Source organism: Malania oleifera, chromosome 2, assembly GCF_029873635.1.
Source record: "Malania oleifera isolate guangnan ecotype guangnan chromosome 2, ASM2987363v1, whole genome shotgun sequence".
NCBI lineage: Eukaryota > Viridiplantae > Streptophyta > Magnoliopsida > Santalales > Ximeniaceae > Malania > Malania oleifera.
In genome coordinates this window covers 146,079,051-146,104,392 of record NC_080418.1, presented here as the reverse complement: position 1 = coordinate 146,104,392, position 25,342 = coordinate 146,079,051, and the positions used below count along the sequence as shown (strand labels likewise).

The following is a 25,342-nucleotide window of genomic DNA, read 5'->3' as shown; positions in this document are numbered from 1 at the left end:
AAAATCATAAACAACTACATTATGAATTTTACTAATATATTGCTTTAATTACGTAACTAATACGAAAACATTTAAGGGAAAGAAAAAATCAATCCCAATATCTTCTTTTGCATTACTCAAACTATATTGAATTTATTACTCTTTAATTTTTAGCCATAAGTTAATAGATTACGAATTTCAATTTTCCCTTTCTATATATGACAAATGCGCTGTACAAAAATAATATTCTCAAAAATCTTAACAAATAAAACAATTTTTAAAAAAATATAAAATTAATTAAATATGTGAAAAATCCAGTGCGGAGGTGATGATGGCATTACATGGAAAAGAATGCGTCTTGTCATACGTAGCAGCTGGGCAGAGGCTATAATACCTCGTAAACGGCGACGTTTTTAGTTCCTTCTCTCCTTGGTCCTCTCTCTTTCTCTCTTTCTCTCTCTCTCCATTTCCAGCGATCCTTCCTTATTTGGGTTGTGCTTTTCTCACAGAATCCGTGTCTGGTAAAACCCCTCTTCGAGTTAATCTCTGTTTGTCATTTTGGGCTTGTTTCTTCGTTGAGAAAAGATCTATCGAGGTGAGCGTGAGAGATAAGGGAGGACGCCAATCGTTATGGTCTGGGTATTGGGTAATTTAATTTATAATTAATCCAAGGGTTTTCGTCGACGGAAATGGTGGAGTTTGAAGAGATTGCAGCTGAATTTATGTAAGAATCTCCAAGCTTTGCACAACCAGTAGTTCAATTGGCTAGTTATTTCCTTCGCCGTCTTTGTTGCTTAGCGATAATTATCTGAATTTCCTGTTTTGGCTGAAGAAATTCTTTGAAAATTTTCTTTTCGAAAGACTGCAATTCATGAATTTTGAGACTTGGGTTTGATAAAATAGCTGCCGTTTTTGGAACGACTGGGGAGAGTATTGGGTTATCTTGAGATTACAATTGGTCTTTGTAGGATTTGTGATAGGTAGTAGTTCTTTAAGATAATAAGCGAGGTGGATTCTGTTTGGAATGAAGTAATTGATAGGGGGGGGGGGGGAGTGATCTTTGGGAGAATGTCTGAGGAGAATTTGGGGTTGTCTTTTATGACTTGATTTGAATGGAGAACCTTAGGATGGTTGATGACATGCTGGGCGACGGTTCCGATATTGAACTTGATGATATAAGATATGGTAACGATGCGGAGAAAGAGGTCAGTGATGAAGAGATCGAAGCAGAAGAATTGGAGCAGCGGATGTGGAAGGACCGTGTTAAACTTAAGAGGATCAAGGAGAGACAAAAGCTTGCAGTGCAGCAAGCTGCGGAGAAGCAAAAACCTAAGCAGACTACTGACCAAGCTCGCAGGAAGAAAATGTCGAGAGCCCAAGATGGGATTCTCAAGTATATGCTGAAGCTTATGGAAGTGTGCAAAGCCCGTGGCTTTGTGTATGGGATCATTCCTGAGAAGGGTAAACCTGTGAGTGGTTCATCGGATAACATAAGAGCTTGGTGGAAAGAAAAGGTGAAGTTTGATAAGAATGGACCGGCGGCGATAGCGAAGTATGAAGCTGAGTGCTTTGCCGTGGGTGAGGCTGACAGAAATCGAAGTGGTAACTCTCAAAGCATTCTTCAAGACCTCCAAGATGCAACCCTGGGGTCTCTTTTGTCATCCTTGATGCAACACTGCGATCCACCCCAGAGGAAGTACCCATTAGAGAAGGGTGTTCCGCCGCCATGGTGGCCTTCGGGAAATGATGGTTGGTGGGTAAAGCTAGGGCTACCAAAGGGACAGACTCCTCCTTACAAGAAACCGCATGATCTGAAGAAGATGTGGAAAGTTGGAGTATTGACTGCTGTCATCAAGCATATGTCTCCTGATATTGCGAAGATAAGGAGGCTTGTTAGACAGTCAAAGTGCCTGCAGGACAAGATGACAGCCAAGGAGAGCTCAATTTGGTTGGGAGTTTTAAGCCGAGAAGAATCCTTGATCCGGCAGCCCAGCAGCGATAATGGTATGTCTGGCATAACAGAAACACCTCCAGGTGGCCGTGGTGAAAAGAGGAAAACAGCTGCTAGTAGCGAAAGTGATTACGACGTTGATGGTGTTGACGATGGTGTGGTTTCGGCTTCATCTAAAGATGACAGGAGAATTCAACAAGTGGATGTAGGCCCAGTTGGCAACCTCGGTAATAATACTCATCTGGTACAAGATAAAGAGCAAATTGAAAAGCGGCCTAGGAGAAAAAAATCCCGTGCAAGATTGAACCCTGCCGAGCCACTGCCTGCAGTGCCACTCAATGATAATGAAGGATCAAGCTCTGCTGATCATCAGCCTGCACTGCCTCTTAATGATCATCCACACGAAGATCCTAGAAACACAGTGCCTGATATAAACCATACTGATGGTCAGTTGGTTGTATACCGGATGCATGAACCCCAGCAGGATGATGGCACAATCACTTCTTTGAGGCCTCAAGAGAAAGATCTCCAGGGCCCAAGCCAATATCCCCATTCAGAATTTGATCATTTCTCTACCCTTCCATCAGCTGACATAATCTCCACACAGAGCATGTTTGTGGGTGGTGGGCCCCTACTGTATCCAGTTGGGCAGAGTAATGAATTGCATCATGGTTCAACGTATGATTTTTATAATCCATCAGTAGGTTATGGACCCAGTCATGATGGGCAGCAGTCTCAGGTGGGAATAAATGAACATAACAAGAGGACGGAGGATGCTGGAGTCCTTGAATTGGGGTTGCATAGAAATGAGACCAGCATTGCTGGTGGAAACTTGAATCGTCACGTGGAAGAAACATTTCAAAGCAATGGTGAGAAACCTGTTGAAAATCACTTTGGCTCTCCGATCAATAGTCTGCCTTTGGATTACATAGGTCTCGACAGTCCATTTCATCTTGGAATTGATGGCACAAGTACATTCGGTACTACTGATATGGAATTCTTTTATGATGATGACTTCATTCAATACTTTGGTGCATAAATTGTGGGACGAATACTCAAACCCTAGATTGTGAGTGATGATCTTCTCTCATCTACTATTCCTTATTTTTTAAAAATTGGTCTCTTATATGCCTTATTTTGATGTGAAATCTATTCAGTGACTTCAAACATCGCCGTTGCTATTGGTGACTAGCGGAGGAAATCTTCTCATCTGCTGCTCTCCTTTCCCATGGTTGGTGTTTCGATATCTGGACCTCAAGATTGTAAGTTAGGAATTTTTTTTACCCATCATATTGCAAACAGAATGACCAGAAGCATATTTTTTGTGTTACAATTGGTCCCCATCTTTTTGTTAGTTGAGTAAATGGTGAATTTTTCATGTAAATGAGTCATTTTGTTCAGCAGAACAAAGCTAAAGTTATGATGTTCTGTGCATTTTCCTCAGACAAGATGAAATCTCAGAGAGTATTTACTGTATAATTGCTGGGCATATTTTTGCTTTTCTTGCATGTGTGGGTGGGTATTTGCTGCTTTTGTTGTCTACCTACTATATTTTTTACTCTAAAGAACCTTTTTTAATGTTTTGTTTGAGTTCTTGCTGTGATCATGTTGCACCATATAGGCATATAACAAATATTGACATTCTAAAATAGGATTAAAAGATATTTATGGAATGGCATCCTTTGGAAGATGTAACTCAAGAAGGTAACTAACATTAACTAACTGAAAACTGTGAAACTCTTCTTGATCGAAGCCCAACACAAAACGTCTTTAAATATCCTTTGATACAATTTACTGGTGATATTCTAATTGTGTTTGACCCTCATTGTTCAATGATACCTTTTTTGTAGCAATCATTTTGCCTGTGCGTATTGTAAATGCCTTGAGAAACTCTACCCCTAACACCTCCTCCCTTGACCCCACCCCTCAACCTCCCCACCAAAAAAAGGGACAAAAATGTAAAAGAAGAAAACATAATCAGGCTTGTGATGGAGAATAAACATTCTGTTGCAGGCTTTGGTATAATTAAGTTTACCAATTATGCCATCTAAATTGTAGACGTAGCTAAAGAATATGACCTACACTAGCTAGCCTCACAAAAAGAGTTTGGTGACTGTTAACCTTTGATATTAGTTCCCCCTATGCACCCATTCCATGAATGGTACCTAAATGGTCAACTATTACCTCATAAATTCAATCAATCTTGATTCATGATTCTTCCCAGTTTATTTGATTACTGATTTTTAAATATTGAATAGGCTGGCGCTGGCAATTGCAGAGGCTATTCTCACCTCGGGAGGTTTAGAAGGATGGAATCCCGGTTTCCAAGTTACGTTGTTGGATTCATTTTTAATTTTTTGACAATTGAAAAAGAAAGATTCAAAAACAAGCGAAAATGGAAACATAATATCTGGTGCAATAGACTTGAGGTGATTAAACTAAGATAAATTACCCCTTAATTTTTAGGAGAGGCGACATTTTTACCATCTCCTAATCATCATGGAGTTGCATGAACATTTAAAAGATGACAAAAGCAGCAATAGGATACGTACAAATGTCACGCAATGCACAAAAATAATATTTAGAAGGGCTATTTTATTTTCAAAAATTCCTTTAGGGTTTCTTAGAATTTTTTTTTTTTTTTTGTCTTGATTTATTATTTTTTGGATTTTCTTAGAATTTTTCTAAAAGTTATGAAGATAAGGATAAAAACAATGCTAAAACAGATTTTTCACTCTCGAAAAATGCTTTTGATGATTTTTTTTTTTTCATACAATGATATCAGTGATAATAAAAATAAGGATAAGCTAAATATGCTCTTAAGTATCAACAACATCATGACCATGAAAATAACTAGGAAAATAATATGTAACACCAACAATAATGACAACGAGAGTCACACTGATACCGGAAAATTTCACAATGTGAGTTTTCTTTATCTTTTTTGTTTTAAATTTTTACATGATACTCATAACAATAAAAAACTTAAATAACAATGATAGTATCAGCAACAACAATAGCAGTATTAGTAATAATGATGATAAGAACAAAATAGAAAATTTATTTTCCTTTTCTTTTTTTTTTTAATTTTGAAAAGCTAATGATAATTTGAAGCATAATAATATATAAAAGGCATTTTTGTGATTGTTAAGAATGATGATAATAATAGTAAAGCAAATAATAAAAACACCAACTATAATAGTAACAAAGCCCATTTCTTTAGATTTTTCAGAATAATTATATCTGTAATAATAATTATGTTGGGGTTTTTTGAGATCAAAAACAATAATAATAATAGTTGGGAAACAGGGATCTCTTTAACCTCCTCCATTCCTGATTCACTGCACCACAGACACTCTTATGCAAAAACACATGCATTTGTACACACAAAAACACCCACACTCTCACAAGCACATCCATCCGCGCATGCATGCCCTCTCATTCATGCACTTACAAACACAGTCAGTTGGCCTTTGCAGTTGCCCACATGGCTAGTTCATGAATACGTAGGCAATGGATTTTTTTTTAATAAATATAATTTATTTATATATATTTGATAGAAACAAAACATTTAGGTGAGCCCATTATTTTTGTGTCACAAGTGTGATATTTCCTAGTTGAAACAAGAACATGCTGAATTGTTGTTTGGTTGGGGGGGGGGGGGGGGGGAGGGTTGGGTGGCTGGAGCAATGGCTCCAATGACAGCCTGTGGGCTGCCAGAGAGAGAAAGAGAGAGAGAGAGAGCTATGAGGCAGGGGAGGAAGTGACTAGGAAATCGAGGGAGGGCGAGAGAGGGCTTTTGTCTTTTTTTTTTGGGGGGGGGTGGGGGACTTCTTTCTTCCTGTGTTTCATGGGTTCCAAGGGGGATTTATGGCCAACGGGACAAGATGTTAGGGGGGCGTTGTGGCTGAAAAACATGGTAGCTGGGGAGGAAGGGGGGTGAAGAATTGGCATGTTGCAGACAGGAGACAGGAGGAAAACAGTAGGGGCTGAGCATTCCTTTTGGCTCCTCCCTTCCTAATTTTTTAAATTATTTTTAATGAATGATGTGATTTCTTGCCTTTTGCGCATGTGCATGCTCGTGCCTACCTTGTTATTATTATTAGTATTATTATTAATTAGCAGTTTTTTCAAAACTTTGCCATTTTCAGATTTTGGTTCATGTGCATGCACATGCCTAATTATTTTACTTTTTATTTTTAAAGTTTTTTTAATTGAAACAAGACTTTAACTAATGCATTGGAAAACTAGTCAAAAATTCACCCCCCACCCCCCCAAAAAAAAAAAAAAAAAAACAGAAAGGCTAGAAAAAATTTGAGACCAAAGTCCCCAAACAGAAGGAAAAGTTCTGTATGAGGCTATGAGCCCCGACACACCTTGAACCATTTTGGACCATCATGAATCACTAGAAATGGGTAAAAAAAAAAAAAAGGAAAATCATAGGAAGAGAGAGAGAGGGAGAAGGGGATGGTGGATGGAACTTGAAGCACCTTGGTCAAATTCATAGTATCTGAGGTTTATCCAGACAAAATTTAGTGCTGACAACAGTCCTTTTTTGTTGATTCCTTCAATTAGAAGGATGCAACAAATTTGAAGAAACGCATAATTTTGTTCCAGTTAGACACTTGAATGGGTAAAGAGAAAATGTGATGCTGGAAGGCATCGTGCCAAATTGATGGAAGATGACAATGTCATATGGCATAAAGATACAAGGATGATGGAAGTTGTATTGTGTAAAGATACAGGGACGACACGAGGTTGTATTGTGTAAATATGCAAGGATGATGGCTCAAGGCTGTATGTGAAGATGCGATGATGGCAACTAAAGGATGTATATGAAGAGGCAATGATGGTGACTTGAGGCTGTATGCAAATGGGTGTTGGATGACATAATGCCATTGCCAATGAATGACTACATAATGCATGATGCAGATGGGGTGTTGAATGACATAATGTCATTGCAAACGAACGACAAATGTCGGATGATGCAGAGGAGTGGTCCTGAGATACCTACTTGAATTTTGCGAAAATACGTAGGAAATGATGTAGATCAATGTTTTGTTTACTCAATAGCAGAACCAGGGAGCAACAAGCCTCTGAAGAAGAAAATGTGTTTAGAAAATGATGAAGTCTACTATAGTAATGATGTTAAATGAAGAATAATGAAGTTTTAAAAAAATAGGCAGTTCCAGATGGATCAAATTGACCTTGATGAAATGAGGGTCTCATACCATGCATGATCAACTCCTAAATGCAATAATGCTGAGGGGTGGTTCAAAATGAACCCAACCAACCCCTAACACTAAGGGCCAGCTCAAACCAAGCCCCATTAACCCCTAAATTCAACAGCAATGGAGGTGGTTTAAATCAAATCTAATCAACATTTAAATAAAGAAGGGGGAGGTTCCAATTGAACCCAACCACTCTTAATAAAATTAGTGGTGGTTCAAATCGAACCCAATGAACCCCTAAATAGAGAAGGGCAATTCCAATTGAGCCATAATGAAGGTGATCTTTTGGAGCGTTAAGTTGCCAAGTTTATAATATATATTTCGAAAAGGGCGTGCCACATCCCTGCATGCTGCAAAATGCCTCACTGCAGTGGAAAATTATTTTGAAACTTATTTTTTGAAGTGTTTGGTTTGGTCCCAAGTCTCAACTCAGCCCTACTTATTTCATTGACTTGTAATCTTTCGTTCTTGAGTATTCCTGAAATATATTAAGGCTATGACGGCATTCAAAGGAATCAAATAGAATGTAATGGTTATGATGATGATGGCAATGTTGGCAAAAATCAAGACGTACGTGAAAATTGGATTTCAAGGTTGCTGTAATGAGGATTCCAAGAAATGATGCACAACATGCAAAGTAGTCATCAAAAGAAGATGTTATTGTGATGAAGCAAGAGGAAAGGTGTCTTGTTTAAAGGTGTGCTTGCACATTTCGGGATTGAAACTTTGTATATTGTAACTAATCTTTCATTAGAATGAGCTTTACAGCACATAATGTAGGTTCAACTTGGGCTTGAAAAAAATGGGGCATTACTGATTTAGAATACTGTCAATTAAAGGTAAATGAGAATCAAGGATCATTGTCATTGATCTTTCTCATTAGGGTTGTATTCGAGTTGAGTCGAGTCGGCACAGTAAAATACTCGAACTCAACTCAATTCGAAAATGTTAAGTTTGAAACTTGATTCGAACTCGATCGATTTCATAATTGTTAAACTTGATCTCGACTCAACTACAGGTTTATAAAACTTGAGCTCGACTCAATTATAAGTTAATAGTGAATACATATATAAATATATATAATATACATAGAATATTAAATATATTTATATAAAAAGGGCAGCCTAATGCACAAAGCTCCCACGTATGCGGGGTCTGGGGAATGGGCGGGCCACGATGGGTCTATAGTACGCTACCTTACCTTGCAGTTTTACAAGAGGTTGCTTCCACGCCTCCAACCTGTGACCTTCAAGTCACATAGTGACAACTTTACTGTTGCACTTAGGCTCCCATTTTTAAATATATTTATAAAACATATATCATATAAAATATATAATATAAAAATGATAAAATTAAAAGCTCGATTAAACTCAAAACTCGACTCGAGTACTATTATTGAACTTGAACTCTAGCTGTTAAAATACTTGAGTAGCTTGAACTCGACTCTACCTTGAGTAGAATCTAGTCGAGTCGAGTTAGGGGACAAGTTGAGTCCGAGTAGCTTGCGAGCAAGTTTGACTCACTTACACTTCCTAGTCGTCCTTGAATCTTGAAATCATGTTGCCAACTTCAATGATGTTCTTCTCCTTTCTTAATCTAATCTCAATTTTGAGGATTGTGGCCTCAGCACGAAATCCATGAGCAAGCCTATTCAAGTACTGTGATTAGGATTGTGAACTCTAGATGGTCTTCTAGACATGGGACAAAACGTAGGCTTGGGTTGAGGTGTTAGAAATGAAGGGAAACTAGACTAAACACCCACTGATTTCAATCACTTTTGATAGCATAATTGTAATTTCCCAACCACCCAAGTACAACCAAGTTTGTATTCTTGACTTTTGTCTCCCATGTTTCTTTTTTGACGGGGGTTGCTTTTGTTTGCCCATATTCTATCTAAAAGGCTTAAAGGCTAGCAACTGGTGAATCCATGTATTGGATATATGCAGGGGGGGAAGTTGATGGCCTAACTAAGAGCCACATATCACTAGTCATAAACCCAAGACACGGGACAATCAATGTTTGCTAAAAAATAAATCATTAAAGTGTGCCTATCAAAACACCAACAGTTTCTTGGAAGAATCTTCGTTGCAGCTTCTGCTCTAGATCTCTGAAATCAAGATCTCAATGAAGCCATCGATCTCAAATGATGTATTGGGACAACAAATATGTTCACTCCAGTGTGGTGGAGATCATTGTTTAGGTTTCAAGAATGAATACATAAGCTTGATACCAAGGGTAATTTAGAAATCGTATGCAGTTGGCAGAAAAATGGCCGGTCTTTATTCCAAAGGTCAATTGATCATTTCTTTTTTGAGATAACAGGAACTTCATTAATGCAAGAAAGAAAAAAAAAAATTACAGGAAAAAGAGGACAGGCCATCCTCTGCAGCAAAACCGAAAGGAAAAAGGAAACAGAGTATTTACATCGATGCTGTCTTTTAATCCCTTTGGATGTTGGATAACAAGATACCCTTAAAAACCCCTAAAGAATGAGAGCCCAAAATGCAGCCAAAAATGAAGCTTTCTCCCAAATCAAATCAATTGGAGTCTTCTGATCTTTGAAAATCATAACATCCCTTTCAAGCCAAAGAGTCCACAATATAGAAAAACCAACACAAAACCAAAACCTTTTCTTTTTTCTCTTCCTTCCGAAGCCCCAAAGCTGTACCAATATGAAATCATAAGTAGTTTTTGGAGCCACCCAATCCTCACCACTGCACAAAAACAAATTATTTCAAAGTTCCCTTGCCACCTCCTAATGTAGGAATAAATGATAGTTAGGCTCTCCTTCCTTGCCACACGCCAAGCAGACGTCAAGACTGAGAGCCTAGTTATAAGGCCTCCTAATCTGAAGCAAGTCGTTTGTATTAACCCTGTTGAGAGTGAAAGTCCATATGAAAGCTCAATTCTTAAAAGGAGAAGCAGCCTTCCACACTATTTTATTGAGATGGATAGGACTGGTAATAATAGGTTTGGTCAGATGAAGGAAAAAAGACTTTGAGGAGAATGAGCCTGAAGAGTCCCCAATCCAAAGCCTACTATTTCCCCTGGTTTTGGGAATGAATGGATTCAAAATGCTCAACCAGCCAATAAGCTCTCTCTTTCTCTCGCTCTCTCTCTCTCTCTCATTGAGACTACTAAAGAAATGCAAGTCCCAAGACACAAACCTCTCTCAAAAGAATAGAATTTAAAAATAGGAGCATCATGCACAAATGAAAGTCTATACAATCGAGGCAGAAATTATTCCAACAGAGTAATTCAATTGCTCATTTTGGAAAAACCCTCGTCTTCATGAGTAATGTCGCAAACATGGAATATGATGGGGGATAATGAGGTGAAATGGAGAATGTAAGCTCTTATCCAAAAAGGAAAAAAAGTGGAGAATGTACAACAATAACAACAACAAAACTAGTCTTAAGTTCCATTACGTGGGGTTGGCTATATGAATCCTTTTCTGCCAATTTATGCGATCATGGGCAATTTTCTTTGACAAATTCAGGGATATTAAATCCTTATTCATTATCTCATTCCAAGTTTTATTAGGTCTACCATTACCCCTTCTACTGCCCCTCACAATAACTAATTCACTCTTTCTCATTGGTGCATTATTTGGCCTACATTGCATGTGCCCAAACCACCTGAGTCGTCCCTCCCTTATCTTCTACAAGAGCCACACCTAAATTACTAAGAATATGTTCATTCCTTAATTAATCTTTTAACGCTATACCATTTATCCATCTTAGCATTCTCATCTTGACAACTTTTGCTTTTTGGATATTTTACCCAAAAAAAAATAAAAAATGAAAGAGAATATAAGTTGTAAAATTGGTATTATTATGGCAGAGTGAAAATGTAACCTTTATGCATGTTGTGCACCATTTCTTGGAACCTTAATTGGGATATTAGAGATGGGGATAAATGCACTAATGGAGTGCAATGAAATTTTGGTGAAAATGAGACATTTGATGGTGGAAAATGGCATTATGAAATTGTGAACTTCTTAAGCACAACCTTAATATGAATACCAGTAGTCAGAATCAAGGATCGTAGACTTCTAGACAAGTTTGCAAAAGTTTTCTACAATTGAAAAAAAAAAATTGAGGCAGGCATGGGAGCTTGCACCAAACTTAGTGAAGGATGCTTTACATCATGCTTCACATACAGTGTAATTTTGCTTGAAAAGAGAGCTTTATGGTGGAAATTTTTGAGACTTTTTTTTTGAGAAAAAAGAATAATGTGCTTGATTATTTCATGAGAACCTATATGTTGGTGAATTAAAAAGGGTGGTTCTTGCCAAGGCGCAAAAGAATTTGATGTTTAATTTACTATGATACAAATGATTTTTTATTGTGCCTCAAGAAAAAGAATGCCCTATAGAAGGCAACATGTCAAGGATGCTCCCAACCTCTATAAATGCATGAACACAAGCCTTGGCTATTAATGAGCAAGGGTGATGCAGGGGCAGCATCAAGGATCTGCAGCCATGGAAGAGATTAAGAAATTGAAGAGAGGAAGGAAGCGGAAGAGAATAGAGAGAAGATACAAGGGGGAACTCATGTTCATTTCAATTCAAATTCAACAACTGTCTACAACATGGCTTTCACACACTATTAATAAGAAAGGTTCTTCACATGAAATTACTCCTGTATTCCTAAAACTACGTTGCATTACAACCACACCCTTAGGATACACAAATATTACAAACAAGGCCCCAAATACACATAATTCTGTATTAATTAAACTAAACACATAATAAACTGCTAACTTAACCCAAAAATCCCTTGACCCAAATCTTCTTAATTATTCTCTAACATGGATCTTCCCAAGGTCTTGCAGCTTGTCCTAAATCAAAGGGCTATATCTTAAGAGTCCAGTATGCCACAAGCTTTCCAATCTTAGTTATATATCAAACATGGAATATTGAATGAAACCAAACCAAAATGTACTCTCATGGAGCCCCCCCAGTCTCAACTATCCTAAAATAGACAAATTATGATGCAATTGAAAAGGAGAAGCCCCAAGAATGATGAATGTTGGCTGGTCCTAGATCTCTCACTGATATGAAAGCTACACAGTTGTAAAGGTAATGCTGATTGCTTGCTTAAGATGTAACACTTAAACCTAAGTCTTAAGATTATGAAACAATGCAGATGACAGATTATGCTACTATTCATGCCAATGAACCTAAGACATGAATGCCCCTAGTGATCATCTCTAAGAATGAAATGAACTAAGACTACTGAAATGCAATAACGTGTTTAGAGAAAGTACTATACGCATGAACAAAACAAAGAAAGCCATGAAGAAAGCTTCTTAGGGTGCCGTAAGTATGGAGGAAAACTACGTTCGTTTTTGGCTCTAGACCATGACTATTTCCAGATTGTTTTATCTATAGCCAAACTTTGGTTAGTAGAGTTCCTGATCCTTCCCTATTTCAGGTTAGTAGAAAGGGTACATTTGAGCAAGAATAGTTTGTGTGCCCATGGAGAATCATGCCTCCGAGGGCTATGCTATGACATCCTTATCTAACCTAAAGGGTATAGCTTATGTATAGGGCTTGTAAAGTAGTGTGCAATAAAGTTAAGATAAAATTCCCAAACAATGGGGATTATTTGGTGTATAGGTGCTTTATTAATCATAGGATAAACGGCAATAAACAATAGTGGAAGAAACAATGAGTTTTTGATTGATTGAATTCAAGTTAATCAAAGGTTAATCCTACTTGACTCTCAAATTGTCCTCAGTGCAGTCACTGAGTTGTTGCAATATGTGGACTAGGGTCCGCACCTTGATTCGAAAGGTGAAGGCTATTCTCACCTCATTAAACTTAGAGGGATGCAATCATCCCATTTCAGAGTTCAATTATAGGAAGGTTTTCTTAGTTTTATTTGAAGTTGCTTTGTCCTTTAATATTGAATGGTCTTGCAGCTGCAGAGATCATTCTCACCTTAGGAGGCTCAAAATGATGCAGTGCCCCCCTATTGGAGTTCCATTGTCAAATTCTTTTTAAATTTTTTGACAATTTCAAAAGAAATACGTAGAAACAAGCAAGCACTAAAACGAAATATCTATTACAATATCCAGTCAGACTATTGAACTAGGTAAACTGTCCTTTAGATTCTCAAGAAAGACAACATTTCTCATCTCCTATACTCCATTGTAGGGAATTGCGTACGCATGCAAAGAATAAAAGCTGCATAGAATATGCGAAAATGTCATGCAATTAAAAGAAAATGCACAAGAAAAAATTCGAAAGGGCTATGTTATTTTCAAAAATTATGCTAGGATTTTCTTAGATTTTTTTGAATTTTATTTGTTTTGGATTTTCTGAGAATTTTTCTACAAATCTGGAAATAAAGATAACAATAATGCTAAGACTGTTTTCTCTCTCTTATTTTTTTTTTTTTTGGGTGGGGGGGTTTAAATGATAGCAATGAAAATAAATATAGCGAAAATTCAAAAATGTTAAAAAGGAGCGAAGTCACAATGACAATGAAACTAACAACTAAGACGATACATAACACCCATGTTAATAACGATGAAAATCACACTAATAATGTAAATGACCACATTTTTGGGTTTTTTTTTCCTCTTAAATTTTTACATGATACTCATAACAATAGAAAAATTAATAATAATAATAATAATAATAATAATAATAATAATAATAATAATTGCAATGTGATGATAAGAACAAAAATACCAAAGTTTTTTTTTTCTTTTTGCCTTTTTTTTTTTAAATAAAAATCTTTAGAAGCTAATTATACCTAGAGGCATATAATAATATATAATGGTTTTTAAAATTTTTTTGAGAATAATGATAATAATAGGAAAAAAAATTATAACAATGCCAACAAGGATAATAATTGATCCCTTTTTTGGAATTGGCTCCAATCCTTCTGCGACTCAGTCAATGAAACTCTTTGAAACAAACATTAACTAAACACCAAAGATACGCAAAAAATGCAACCCTGCAGTCAACAACACAAGATCCTAAAATTTTAGCATTATGCTCCAACCAAATGCACCAAATCACTATAAACATTGTGCTTCTCTGTGAAATTTTTCTCTCTTTAGATTTGCCAAAACCTTTGGAAAAATAGGACACATACCATCCAGAAAAAATGGGACACATACCGTCCAGAAAAGATGGGACACATACCCTCTGGAAAAATCCATGCTGGAAAAATTCCACTGTTGTCCGGAGCCAGCTCAATTCTTCAGAAAATCAACAAATTGTAAATCCACATTCAATCTGCATGATCTCGTGCTCAAAATCATTAAAAGGCCATCGTTTATAATTAATTTGATCATAAGAGGAATGGGTAAATTTTGATGAAGTGCTCATCGTCCACTAAAATTGTGGAAAATGGTTTGAACCATAAGAGGTTTGAAGTGGGAGAAGCAGGATGCAGTGAGACACCAGGCCATGTTTCTTTTTTTGGGATTGTTTGCACTTATCTTGGCATCACTCATATAAGGAGGCCTTTTCTTTTTCCCCAACCCTTGACCAATTTTGGAGTTATTCTAGCCATTGGATCACCTCCTTGGTGTCCAAGGCAAAACCCTAATCCTAGGACCTTCGGGTGTCTCGTTGGGGCATTCAGAAATAGAGATGCAAAACATGCGATGATATTGTGAGGAGTGCAAGGGTCTCTTTGATGGAACTCTGCCGAGCGGGAAAAAGAAGGTTTCCATCTTCCAAGAGCTTGAGGATCTCTGAAGTTCGTCGTTTATATAACAGGTATGTAAATGGGATGTGTGGGGTGTTAATTCCTATGATATCTTGGTTAGGAACACACGTAGGATTTGTTGATATTTATTGTCATTCAAACATGAGCTTCGTCTTTCTGTTATGAGAATCAGAGAATGCTAAATGAGTGAGATGATTGATTGCTAGATTTGGGGATATTTTCAAATAATGGAAACATTTTTATTTGTTAAGATGGTACTGAGTATGAGATTACTGTTTGGCTTTAAAATTTTATGGATATAAATAAATATAACTTTTTTTAAAGAAACTGTATTTGCTGATATTGAAAAGTATTTGACCAGTGTCAGCTGATATTCACCGACAGCGCCCAGTATTGTCTGGTATGTGAACAGTGCATAAGAGATGTTACAGGTTTATAGCTGAAACAGGAACTTGTGTTTACAACTTGCTAAAGGGTTGCACTCACTTTATTAGATGAATGGACAAATGAATGAGAATTTTAAAGCATTATTTCATGGTTGCCATGAGTGTATTTTTCTGAGTTACTGTGTGTATTTCTTAGGTTCTATCCTCTGTATATTATTCTCCTTCTCTTGGCTACTGTTCGCAGCATCTTAGTTTTTTGCAACCTAATCTTTACTTGTTGCATCTATTCCACTCCGCTTTGTGATTAAAATATAGCCCTAATGTACTACTAAAATTGGTATCACAAACCCTAAAATTGTTTATTTTCTCTAGCCCAAGCCCACTTGATCTATGCAGGCATAGTTTTCCCTAATATGTCCTGCATCCTAGTGGACTAGCGAATTTTGACGACCCTTGCAAATTCCTTTGATGTTAGTAGAGATGTATGGTTGAATGTATATACAGCTACACTCTGGGTGTGGATTGGAACTGAATGGCTGCTTGCAATTGTGTGGTCAAGATTTTTAATGTATTGACTAGAGAAACATATCAACTTCATGGGGGTTGGATGGCAGTGGACTTTTAACTGTTTGATGGTTAAGTGATGTGAGTCGTCATATTTGGTTAGGCTAGAAATATGGAATGGAATAGCAGATGGGAGAGGAATGGGTCCTTTCTGCCTAGGGGATTGGAGCATGAAAGATGTTGTGTGCGCAATTGAATGTGAGGACTCCTGTACTTTTTAACCAGACTGGGCCCTGTGTCATGCATCATGACATTATGTATTTGATGATTTAGTTGTATATGATTTTATTTTTTTTTAACATTATTAAAGCTAAATTAAGGAATTGCAATAACTTAGGAATAGGACTCTTGTAGAAGATAAGACCAGCTGAGATGGTTTGAACTCATGCAATATGGGAAGCATTTGAGTTTCTGTCAGCAGAAACGTCTTGCTCCCGTCATGACATTGTATACATCATGATTATGAGGGGCTAACTGTTGGCAGTTCACGAAAACCGGCACCGCCTTTTATAAATGGAAGCTATATTAACAACTGCGACTTTTTGCTTTTTTCCTAGATAACTATTCCCACAGAAACACTTGGGAGGAACCATCCCTTCACGAGTCTATGGGATTCTGAATCCCAAACCTGTTTACCACTTTAGTTCCTAGGCTCACACAAGTGGTGTGGGACTCACAGCATTGCTCCCACTTGTGTGGGTCTAGGCGCCTGCATTATGTTCTATTATTGGTAGGTTGCGTATCACACATGAAGGAAGAAGGAAAGTTCCGGCCTTCCCCATTTCTAGCATGTAAGTAGAGTTTTGAGATTTAGAATTTCTAGCATGTGCTTATCTTGGTTTTATAGCAGTCACCTTTATCTGTCCATTTGGTTTTGGTTTAGGTTTTGTGCTTGCTTTGTTTTTGTTGTGTTTTGGGGGGGCTGGTGGTTGTGTGGCTATTGATTTTTAGTTGGATTCTATGAGATGTGGAGACTGATGGGCGTGTTAACAGTGGATTAACTTTGCTAAACACAGGTTACAGCTGCAAATCTCAAGAGGTATTAAGCCATCCCCCTTTATCAGCTATAGAGATCACCTTCTGAAGTTTTAACTTAGGTGGTCCTAGTTTTGAGAGAGGGTACACTTTTTGCTTGGATGAAAAACAAGTTTGAGCTGAGGCAGCCTTTCTTATACTCTAATTTGTTTATTAAATTCCTAATTATGTATGAGCCTAATTGAGCTCGAATCGAGTTTGAATATTCCTGTTATGAGTTTAGTCGACTCAATCACTTGAGTTGTACCATGCTCAAGCTTATTATTTAAGTTCTTAATAAAATTATAAAGGTTGAGCTGAGCTTAGGCTAAAGTTTGATACACTGATTCACCTAAGCTTGTTATTGAGATTTAGTTAATTTTAATTTAAAGGTAATCTTATTTGGTAAAATTATGATACATGCTTAAACATGGAATAGTGTGATGATGGTGCTACCATGCCGATGTCTTTCTATTTGTTCCCAAATTAGTATTGTTAGTTTGTCAAATTAGAATTTAGGAATTGGCGAAAGAGAAGTGTGAAGAAAAAAAAGAATCGACATCTTAGTTGCACTCATATTTGGGTTTCGAATGAGCTTATAAGCAAGCACAAATGAACTTGTAAATGGAATGTTTATAAGCCTAAACCAGTCAAGTTTAATTTTGTCTGAGCTCAGTTCGTTCAAAAAATGATTTTGAAAGATGACTTAATTAATTTATGCAAATGAATAAGTTCTTACCAAACAAAACCATCGAGTTATTCATAATTGACTTGATTTGTTAATAGACCTGTTTCTTGTTTATGATTTGTACTTTTTAAAAATAATAATAATAATAATAATAATAATGATAATAACTCATTGCATTAAAAAATTGACCTAGTTATAATATAAAGCTTAAAGTAAATGATTTGATGTTTATGTTCATTTATTATATTTCTTTTTGTGTTTGGATGGAGAAAAGTGTTCTTCTCCTATGTTTGGAGGTATATTGAATTTGGAATTGTATTGGATTTAGATAAGATGATGTGTAAAATTGTATTGAAATTTATTCAAATTTAGGGTACGAAATCTATGCTTCCAAACACTGTCTTAAAAAATTCTAAAGACTGGGGAAAAAAAAGGTTGGAAACGAGAGACAAAATTTTACCCTTAATCCTGTATTTAGGAGTATGTGTGAATTTGCGAAATTGGATAAAGCGTAGTATGAAATTCTCTCTCTCTCTCTCTCTCTCTCTCTCTCTCTATATATATATATATATATATATATTTAAATTTAAGTATTAAAATTTATGTTCTCAAGCATTATATAGACTGTTTGAAATGGACCATTGAGAATGCTAAAATATTCATGTACATAGGTTGCAATTTAAAACTAAGATTTAAAGCATGTTGATTACCATAAGCATTACTTAACCACATTTTGTACGAATATATTTATCATGAATATCTGATAGGCAATTAATTTTACCTCGAAGCCAGAACTTCTTTTTTGGAGGGTGGTGGGGATTCTACAATTATCTACTGAACGTTACACTTTTACTTATATATTATTCTATATAGTTGTACTGTGTGCGAATGCACAAAAATAGTGAATAAATAAAAGTGTGATATTTTAGAGATACTATAGTATTTTTGTTCTTAAAAACCTTAATATTAGGTCAATTCTTTATTTAGATATTATAATTAATTTGCTATCAAGATTGTGTTTTGAATCATAATTTGCCGTCTCACCACATGCAAAACAAGAGTAGGGATGGCAAAATAGGTTAACGGGTTGGGTTCGAATAGGTCATAAACAGGTAGGGGTTAAATGAGTTCGGATTTAGGTTGGTCCGTTTATTAATGGGTGACTACTATGTAAAACGAAATCTGTCCGTTTAATAAATGAATTACCTGTTTAAAAAATATAACTTATTTATTTTAAAATTTTCTAAACATTTCATCTAAAATGACATTTAAAAAAAAAATACTCTATTTTATTTTTTGAACAGGTGACTCGATTCGAACCCTCCTAACCTGATTAATAAACGGGTTGGGTCTGAAATGAAGCATTTTCCTTTCATATTGTACACTTCGGAATTCATGATTCAAACATGAAACAAATTTTACAACTCAAGCTTATATGAAGAAAATTTTGCAACTGTTATTAAATAATTATTTTATGACAAACATACATAAGTCATGTGACCTCACATGAGTGCCTGTTAGGGTTCCAAATATTTTAATTTTTTTCATTTCAGTTTATTCAACACGTTTTGAACGTGCGAGTAAATTTGTAAATTATGAAATTTACTTTTTACATAATACGTAATATTTAATGAACAATGTTTTTTTCAATTATTTTTTTAGAAAATAAGATGAGGGGGACGAGAAGAAGCGGGTCCTAGGCACGTGCCGGCATGACCAAGTTGGGGAGAAGCCAGGGCAACGGAGAACACCTGCGCCTGTCGTACGATGGTCGTCGACGTGGCAATCATGAGGCGAGAGAAGTTGTTAAATTGAGGTGGCGGGGGTGCCATCACAGTGTCTGCTTTGTGGGCCGACCTCCGGTGATTGGTGGTGGCGGTAGCCAGTAGGTAGTGGTGCCGCAGCCTTGCAGTCCGCGCGTTTTAGAACGAAACGTGATACGTCTCCCCCTGCTGCGCTGTCGCAGCTTTTTTCCAGCCACGTGTCTGGACAGCTGGGAGAGCCTACGCACGTGCCGGACCGTACAAGTTAAAACGCGGGCGTTTTCGAAATCACAATCGTTTTTGTTTTTTTACGGCATTACCCCGCTTCCAGTCGCTTTAATATTTTCCATAACATGTGAAGGGCAGGACATTTTCGGAAAAGCACCTAAAATTTTGAACAATAGTCGTCATCACCCAAGTCGCGCTATGCAGATGTTTCCATCCTCTCTCTTTCTCTCTCTCTCTCTCTCTCTCTCTCTCTCTCCCTCTGCTTCTCTCTCTCTCTCTCTCTCTCTCTCTCACCGTGGCCATGGCTTTTAGGAGACGAGGAGCTGACCGTCTCATACGGTTTTCCGGCTTGCTGCTCTTCATCATCCTAATGACGGCGGTTTCACTTCCATCCTTTCTCGAAGCTTCTCGTAGTAAGCGCCGCTTCTCTCTCTCTCTCTCTCTCTGCATTTTTGGGTTTAATTAAGAATGATGTTTTTGTATATGGCGGCTAGCAGATGGATTACAAGGCGGAGCAATGGCGGCGGCAGCAGAGCATGATACGGCCACCACACAGGAGGTACGTACGTAGATACCTTATTACATTAAAATGTAATCATCAGTCAAACTCTGTAGTAATTATACCATGATGTCTCATAATGAATAAAAGCAGGAGGTTCTTAAAAGAAGCGGGGCACCGGCGCCGGAGGAGGTGATGAAGAAATCCGACGAGGAGTCAGAGAGGGAGGTTCCGACTGGGCCTGACCCTCTTCACCATAGAACCACCCCATCTCAGTTCCCTTGACCACCCACCTCCCACCACACCAGATATGAGACGTATCATACACAGAAGTACCTTTAATTTTTTGTTCATTATATTTAATGTATACCCAAGTTTCAGTAATCTTAATTGTCTTGGTTTAAATTTAAAGGTTAACATATGATGCAAGTTCATACATTCCATTTTTTCAAAAAATTAAATATTATAAATCTGCTCGCTGCATGTTACAGAAAACGAAAATGCTGCTGTTATTAACTCCCTTATTTATTTATTATTATTATTATTATTATTATTTATTGTTCATCAATATTGACTCTCACTAGCTAGCTAGCTGCTTCATCGATCTCTATCTATATGGATTGATCGCGTTGAGCTTTTTCTTGACACCATTTTTTTTACGTTAAAAAATGGAAATGGTGTTTGATATTTTTTGAGTTCTTGATAAATTCATGGATGAATGAATTCGCGTTTTTTTATCCGCACAACTCTACTGGTTTTATTATCAATTAAAAAATATTATTGTTAATACTGTATATTAATTTTCTCTATTGTACTAAATGATGATTTTTTATTTATTAATTGATGTTATTTTATAAATTAAATTTTTTTTTAAAAAATTATGACAAATTGGGTATTTTATCATGTGATGAAAATTATGGAAACGGATGGTGGTACGTACGTACGACGCTGCCCTCGCAGCAGCAGCCGGCAAAAAATTCGTACGTGTGGGTTTTGCTTCTCTGCAAACGCCTCCACCTTACTAACTTACAACACCTCCCCTTCCCCCCAAAAATTCAATTAAGTATGTACCATAATGATATGATTAGTTCGTTCTAAATAAATATAATTATTTTTGTGTGGGGAATTGAGAATTTGCTAATTTTAATGGAAACAAAAAAGAATCATCTCATATATATGAAAATGTTAGTATAAAATAGTATCTTTGAAAATGTTAGTATGGACAAAAAATTTTAAATGATGGAGATCAAAATCAAATGCAAATTATTATTTTTTTCAAATTGTCCCCACGGTACGGTACAAGGGTATTTGAGAAATTTTTTCTAATATCTCTGTATCGTTAAGGGTTAGTATAAATACATATGATGTAATTCTATTTTTCTATAGTAAAATTCAGTCACCGCTCACTCCTAGACATATTGCTTAACCATGTTAAATTTGGGTCTTTTTGTTGCTTTATCTAACTCTGTGTTTTTCCGTAATAATTGTTGCACATTTCGGTACAAGATTTTTTAAAAAATAACATGAAATAATTTATGAATAAATATCACAAAAATCTAATATGTTTTAATAGTTGTAAAGATAGGAATGAAATTTTCTATTGTATAATTGTCTAATAGTAACAAATAAGTTGTAGTTTGTTGATCTATAAATGCTTAATAATGAAGTTAAAAGGTTAAATTTAAGTAAATTTGATTTGTTCAACATTAGTCTTATATACTCATATCGAGTGTGCTCCATGCCAAAATCATACAATTTTTTTTATTAGAGTACGATCACATTCCAATGTTTGGTAGACAAAAAATGAAATGGAATGAGGAATATAATGAAATGACCATTTACATTCCAATGTTTGGTTACAAGTATAGAATCAAATTAGAAAGGAAAGAATATTCTCATTCTCACTTTCATGCTCATGTTTAGTATAAAGTTATAATAATGGAAGTAAAAACTTTTATTTTTTTAAAAGTACATTAAAATATATAAAGTTAATAATTTTTTTTTTAAAAAATAACGATCCTTTTGAATACGTTTTCCATTTCTCATCTCACACATTCTTAAGATTGACATCGTTACCCATTATGGGAGCATGCATGTCCTCAGAATAAAACTTAGTATAGCATCTTTGCCCCCTTCCACTTCTCGAAAGAGTAAGGCCAGTCAATTTCCGGTTAGTCATATTTGTCTCTCTTGAGATTTGCAAATAAGGCGCAAACCTCCTCTTATATTTGTCAAAAAGGCAAAATATTTTAAGGATATATATGTCACAAAAATCAAATATTATGGGAGATCTGTGAGATTTATGAAATCTTAAAAAAAGATTTATAAGATTTTTGAAATCTCATAAATAGTTAATATCTTTTTTCAAACTTGAGTGGAGATAAGTATCTTTTATCCTAATTTATTTATTAAATAAAATCGATATATATTTCATCCACTCGTTTATAAATGAATAAACTCATATCAAAATTTATTTAAATTTTACTTATTAATTGTTTGGCTGGAATGAACTTGACTACCCATTCAATCCCCCAAAAGCTCCTTCCACCATCCAAATATGACAAAAAATAAATGACTAAACAAATGTGCTTGACAAGCTAAACATTGTATAGGATTTTTATTCTCATAATCCTAAATACCATTAAAAAAAATTAACCCTAAATAGGGGCTATAATGTAAGGGAATATACCTTTGTTTGGATGTTAAAATATTTATATACCTATATGAGTTTAATTGGTGGTATGTGGGTGTGCCACGTGGCACCATATTGTGAATCGAGATGAATTGAGATTTTTCATAATTCAAATATTTTGATTAAATTTTTAACTAAATTTGAAGATGAAACCAAGTTTTGACATAGTTAAACTTGTTTATTATGCATATGAATTAGCTCATGAGTTCTTACCATGGTTCAAAATCGCGGTCGCAGGTAACGTCGTGTAACGGTCGCGGGTGTCGCGGGTCGTGGGAGACGCGGGTGTTACGTAATAGGAAGTGGGCGTAACGGTCGTGCATTTTTTTCACGCACGCACAACCATGCCAAAATTGAAAAATAAGCATGAAATCCATTAATACATGATTTTTAATGAATTTTGAATGCTTTCATTCAACCTACAAATGTTTTTAATAGGCATTATGATTTTTATATTAATTTTAGTGCGTTGTTTACAAAAAAAAAACATATTTTTTTATAGTTTACATTACTTTAATGAGTAAAAAGATGTAGAAATGTAAGAATCAATTAATTAAAATCATAAAGTTACTAAAAATGAATCAATAGACTCAATACTCAATATACACATTACACATACATGAATTTAAAAAGTAATTAATATCAAATATCAATAAATAGTTGAAAATACATGAATACAATATTACAAATTTATAACATAACACATGTCATCACCAAAAAGAATGACGTGGAGGGTCTTCATAATTTGCATATATTTTTTGAGATTGAGATTGGAAATCATCTCTCCATCCTTATGAAAATACATAGTTGAATAAACTCAAGTTTGCTTCATTTCGTTGTTGCCATCCAATATCCTCACTAGGTAAGTTCTCATTTCCTCTATCACGTGACATATTGATAGACTTAATTTGATGATTTCTACACAAAACATAGAGAAAATACAAAGTTACAACCTTTCTACAAAAATGACAGGAATAATATAATTAGTAATTTAGTAAATATTAAATAATAAGTACTAAATAGTCTTTCTAATTTTAAATACTTATTACGTAAAAATAAAATATAATATTTGATTAAAAATAATAAGTAATGTTTATTATTTTTATATTTAAATAAAAAAATTATAAAATATTAGATATTTTATTACAAAAAAGTATATTCCTTTATCTTTAAAAAGATATTTTCATTATTTTTTATAACTTGATTTTATTTTCATTTATAACTATAAGAAATTAACATTATAATTTTAAAAGTGAAAAAGACTTTTACTCTACTTTCATATACATCACAGCATCACTAATAGAGATTCATACAGTACAAATTGATTATTTAACTTTTTAAGCATTTTCTCAGTATATGAATTAAAATAATTTTTTTCTAAAAATTCTAGTAGTAATTAGTAAAAATAAGAATTATTAATGCATTAACTATTAGGTTAAAAATTTTTTTATTAAGTTATCAATTTTTACTTTATTTGATAACTAAAAACAAAAAATAGATCATTAAAGATTTATTTTACCTAATTTTAAATTTAAGGTCAAAATGATGTTTTAAAACTTAAAAAATATTAATAAACAGGAAATATGTGATGAAACTAAATTTTCATAATTACCTTTCAAAAAATATAAGACAATTAAAATATTTATAAATTAAGAAAATTTTATTTTACATAATTGTTATTGATTTCTAATTTTTTATGTTATTAAATTACTCTTTTTTTAAATTCAATTTAACAAACATAATTTACAACAAAATATAATTTAAAAAAAAACATAATGAAAAGTTTAAGACTTAGTGTTGTGGGTGTTGAGTGTTGAGAATTTTTAAAACTTATCTCATACGCTGGGGAGTCTGAGTGAGACCGAGAGAGGGGAGGGGACTCGGAGGAGCCTCAAAGCCTCGAAGGAGCGAAGGCTGCAAAGCACGAATGGCCGATGAGCGATGACTCCAAGCTCCGAAGCTGAAATCGAAGGGTTGGCTGGTGGCAAGTGCAACTACTGGCGGAGGAAGCTGCCGACAGGCTATCGACGACTCGCAGAGGCGGTAGAGCTACTGCAGACCTGTCGTTGGTGACTCCCCAAGCTGCTACAACTGCAAGTCTGCAATTCCTGAGTCCTAGAAGGCTGGGAAGATGAGTAGATCTGCTCACTCTCAGGCTTCGAAGAAATGGAGCCTTCTTATTACTTCGGCCAACAAAATTTCAAGGTAAGTTTTTTACTTTACAATTTGCTCTTTGGATGTTGACTTAGATTGAATGGCAGATGAATGGTTGGGATAGGGGGAAAGCAGTACTGCAGCAGAAAGCCTTTAGGATTCAGATTTCTACAAGTTGTCGGCCATATGACAGTCCGTAACAGATCGTTACGAAGTGTAACGTTGGGGTAACGGCCATTACGGTCCGTTACGTCTCTGTAACAACCGTTACGTCTCTGTAACGGCTGTTACAACTGTGAATTTTTTTCGAACCGCATTATCGGCCCGTATCGGTTTCGGAGCCTTCGATTTTTGTTACATATCGGTCGTTACGCTACGTAACGGCCGTTATTTAAAACCATGGTTCTTACTAAGTTGAACTATCGCCCACGAATAGTTTGGTTCTTTCATAACCTTTCACTCGACGATGCAAAAGGCTTTTAAGATTTTGTTAAGTAGA

The 25,342-nt window shown here is 35.5% G+C and overlaps 1 protein-coding gene across 6 annotated transcripts; it reads left to right on the top strand.

Moving 5' to 3' along the window:
* Nucleotides 1-398: 398 nt before the first annotated feature.
* On the top strand, nucleotides 399-20,498 carry LOC131147904 (ETHYLENE INSENSITIVE 3-like 3 protein). 6 transcript variants are annotated; one of them, XR_009134962.1, is made up of 5 exons: nucleotides 416-2,999; nucleotides 3,088-3,192; nucleotides 19,811-19,911; nucleotides 19,996-20,057; nucleotides 20,151-20,498. XR_009134962.1 is itself a non-coding variant. In XM_058097546.1 (2 exons), exon 1 carries the CDS (start codon nucleotides 1,092-1,094, stop codon nucleotides 2,967-2,969), a length of 1,878 nt encoding a protein of 625 aa, XP_057953529.1. In that variant the 5' UTR covers nucleotides 399-1,091; the 3' UTR covers nucleotides 2,970-2,999; nucleotides 3,088-3,409. The 6 variants fall into 6 exon arrangements, 1 of the variants encoding a protein (XP_057953529.1); XR_009134960.1 differs by having other exon boundaries at nucleotides 19,170-19,911; XR_009134963.1 differs by having other exon boundaries at nucleotides 19,170-19,911; nucleotides 19,993-20,057.
* The last annotated feature ends 4,844 nt before the right edge of the window (nucleotides 20,499-25,342 follow it).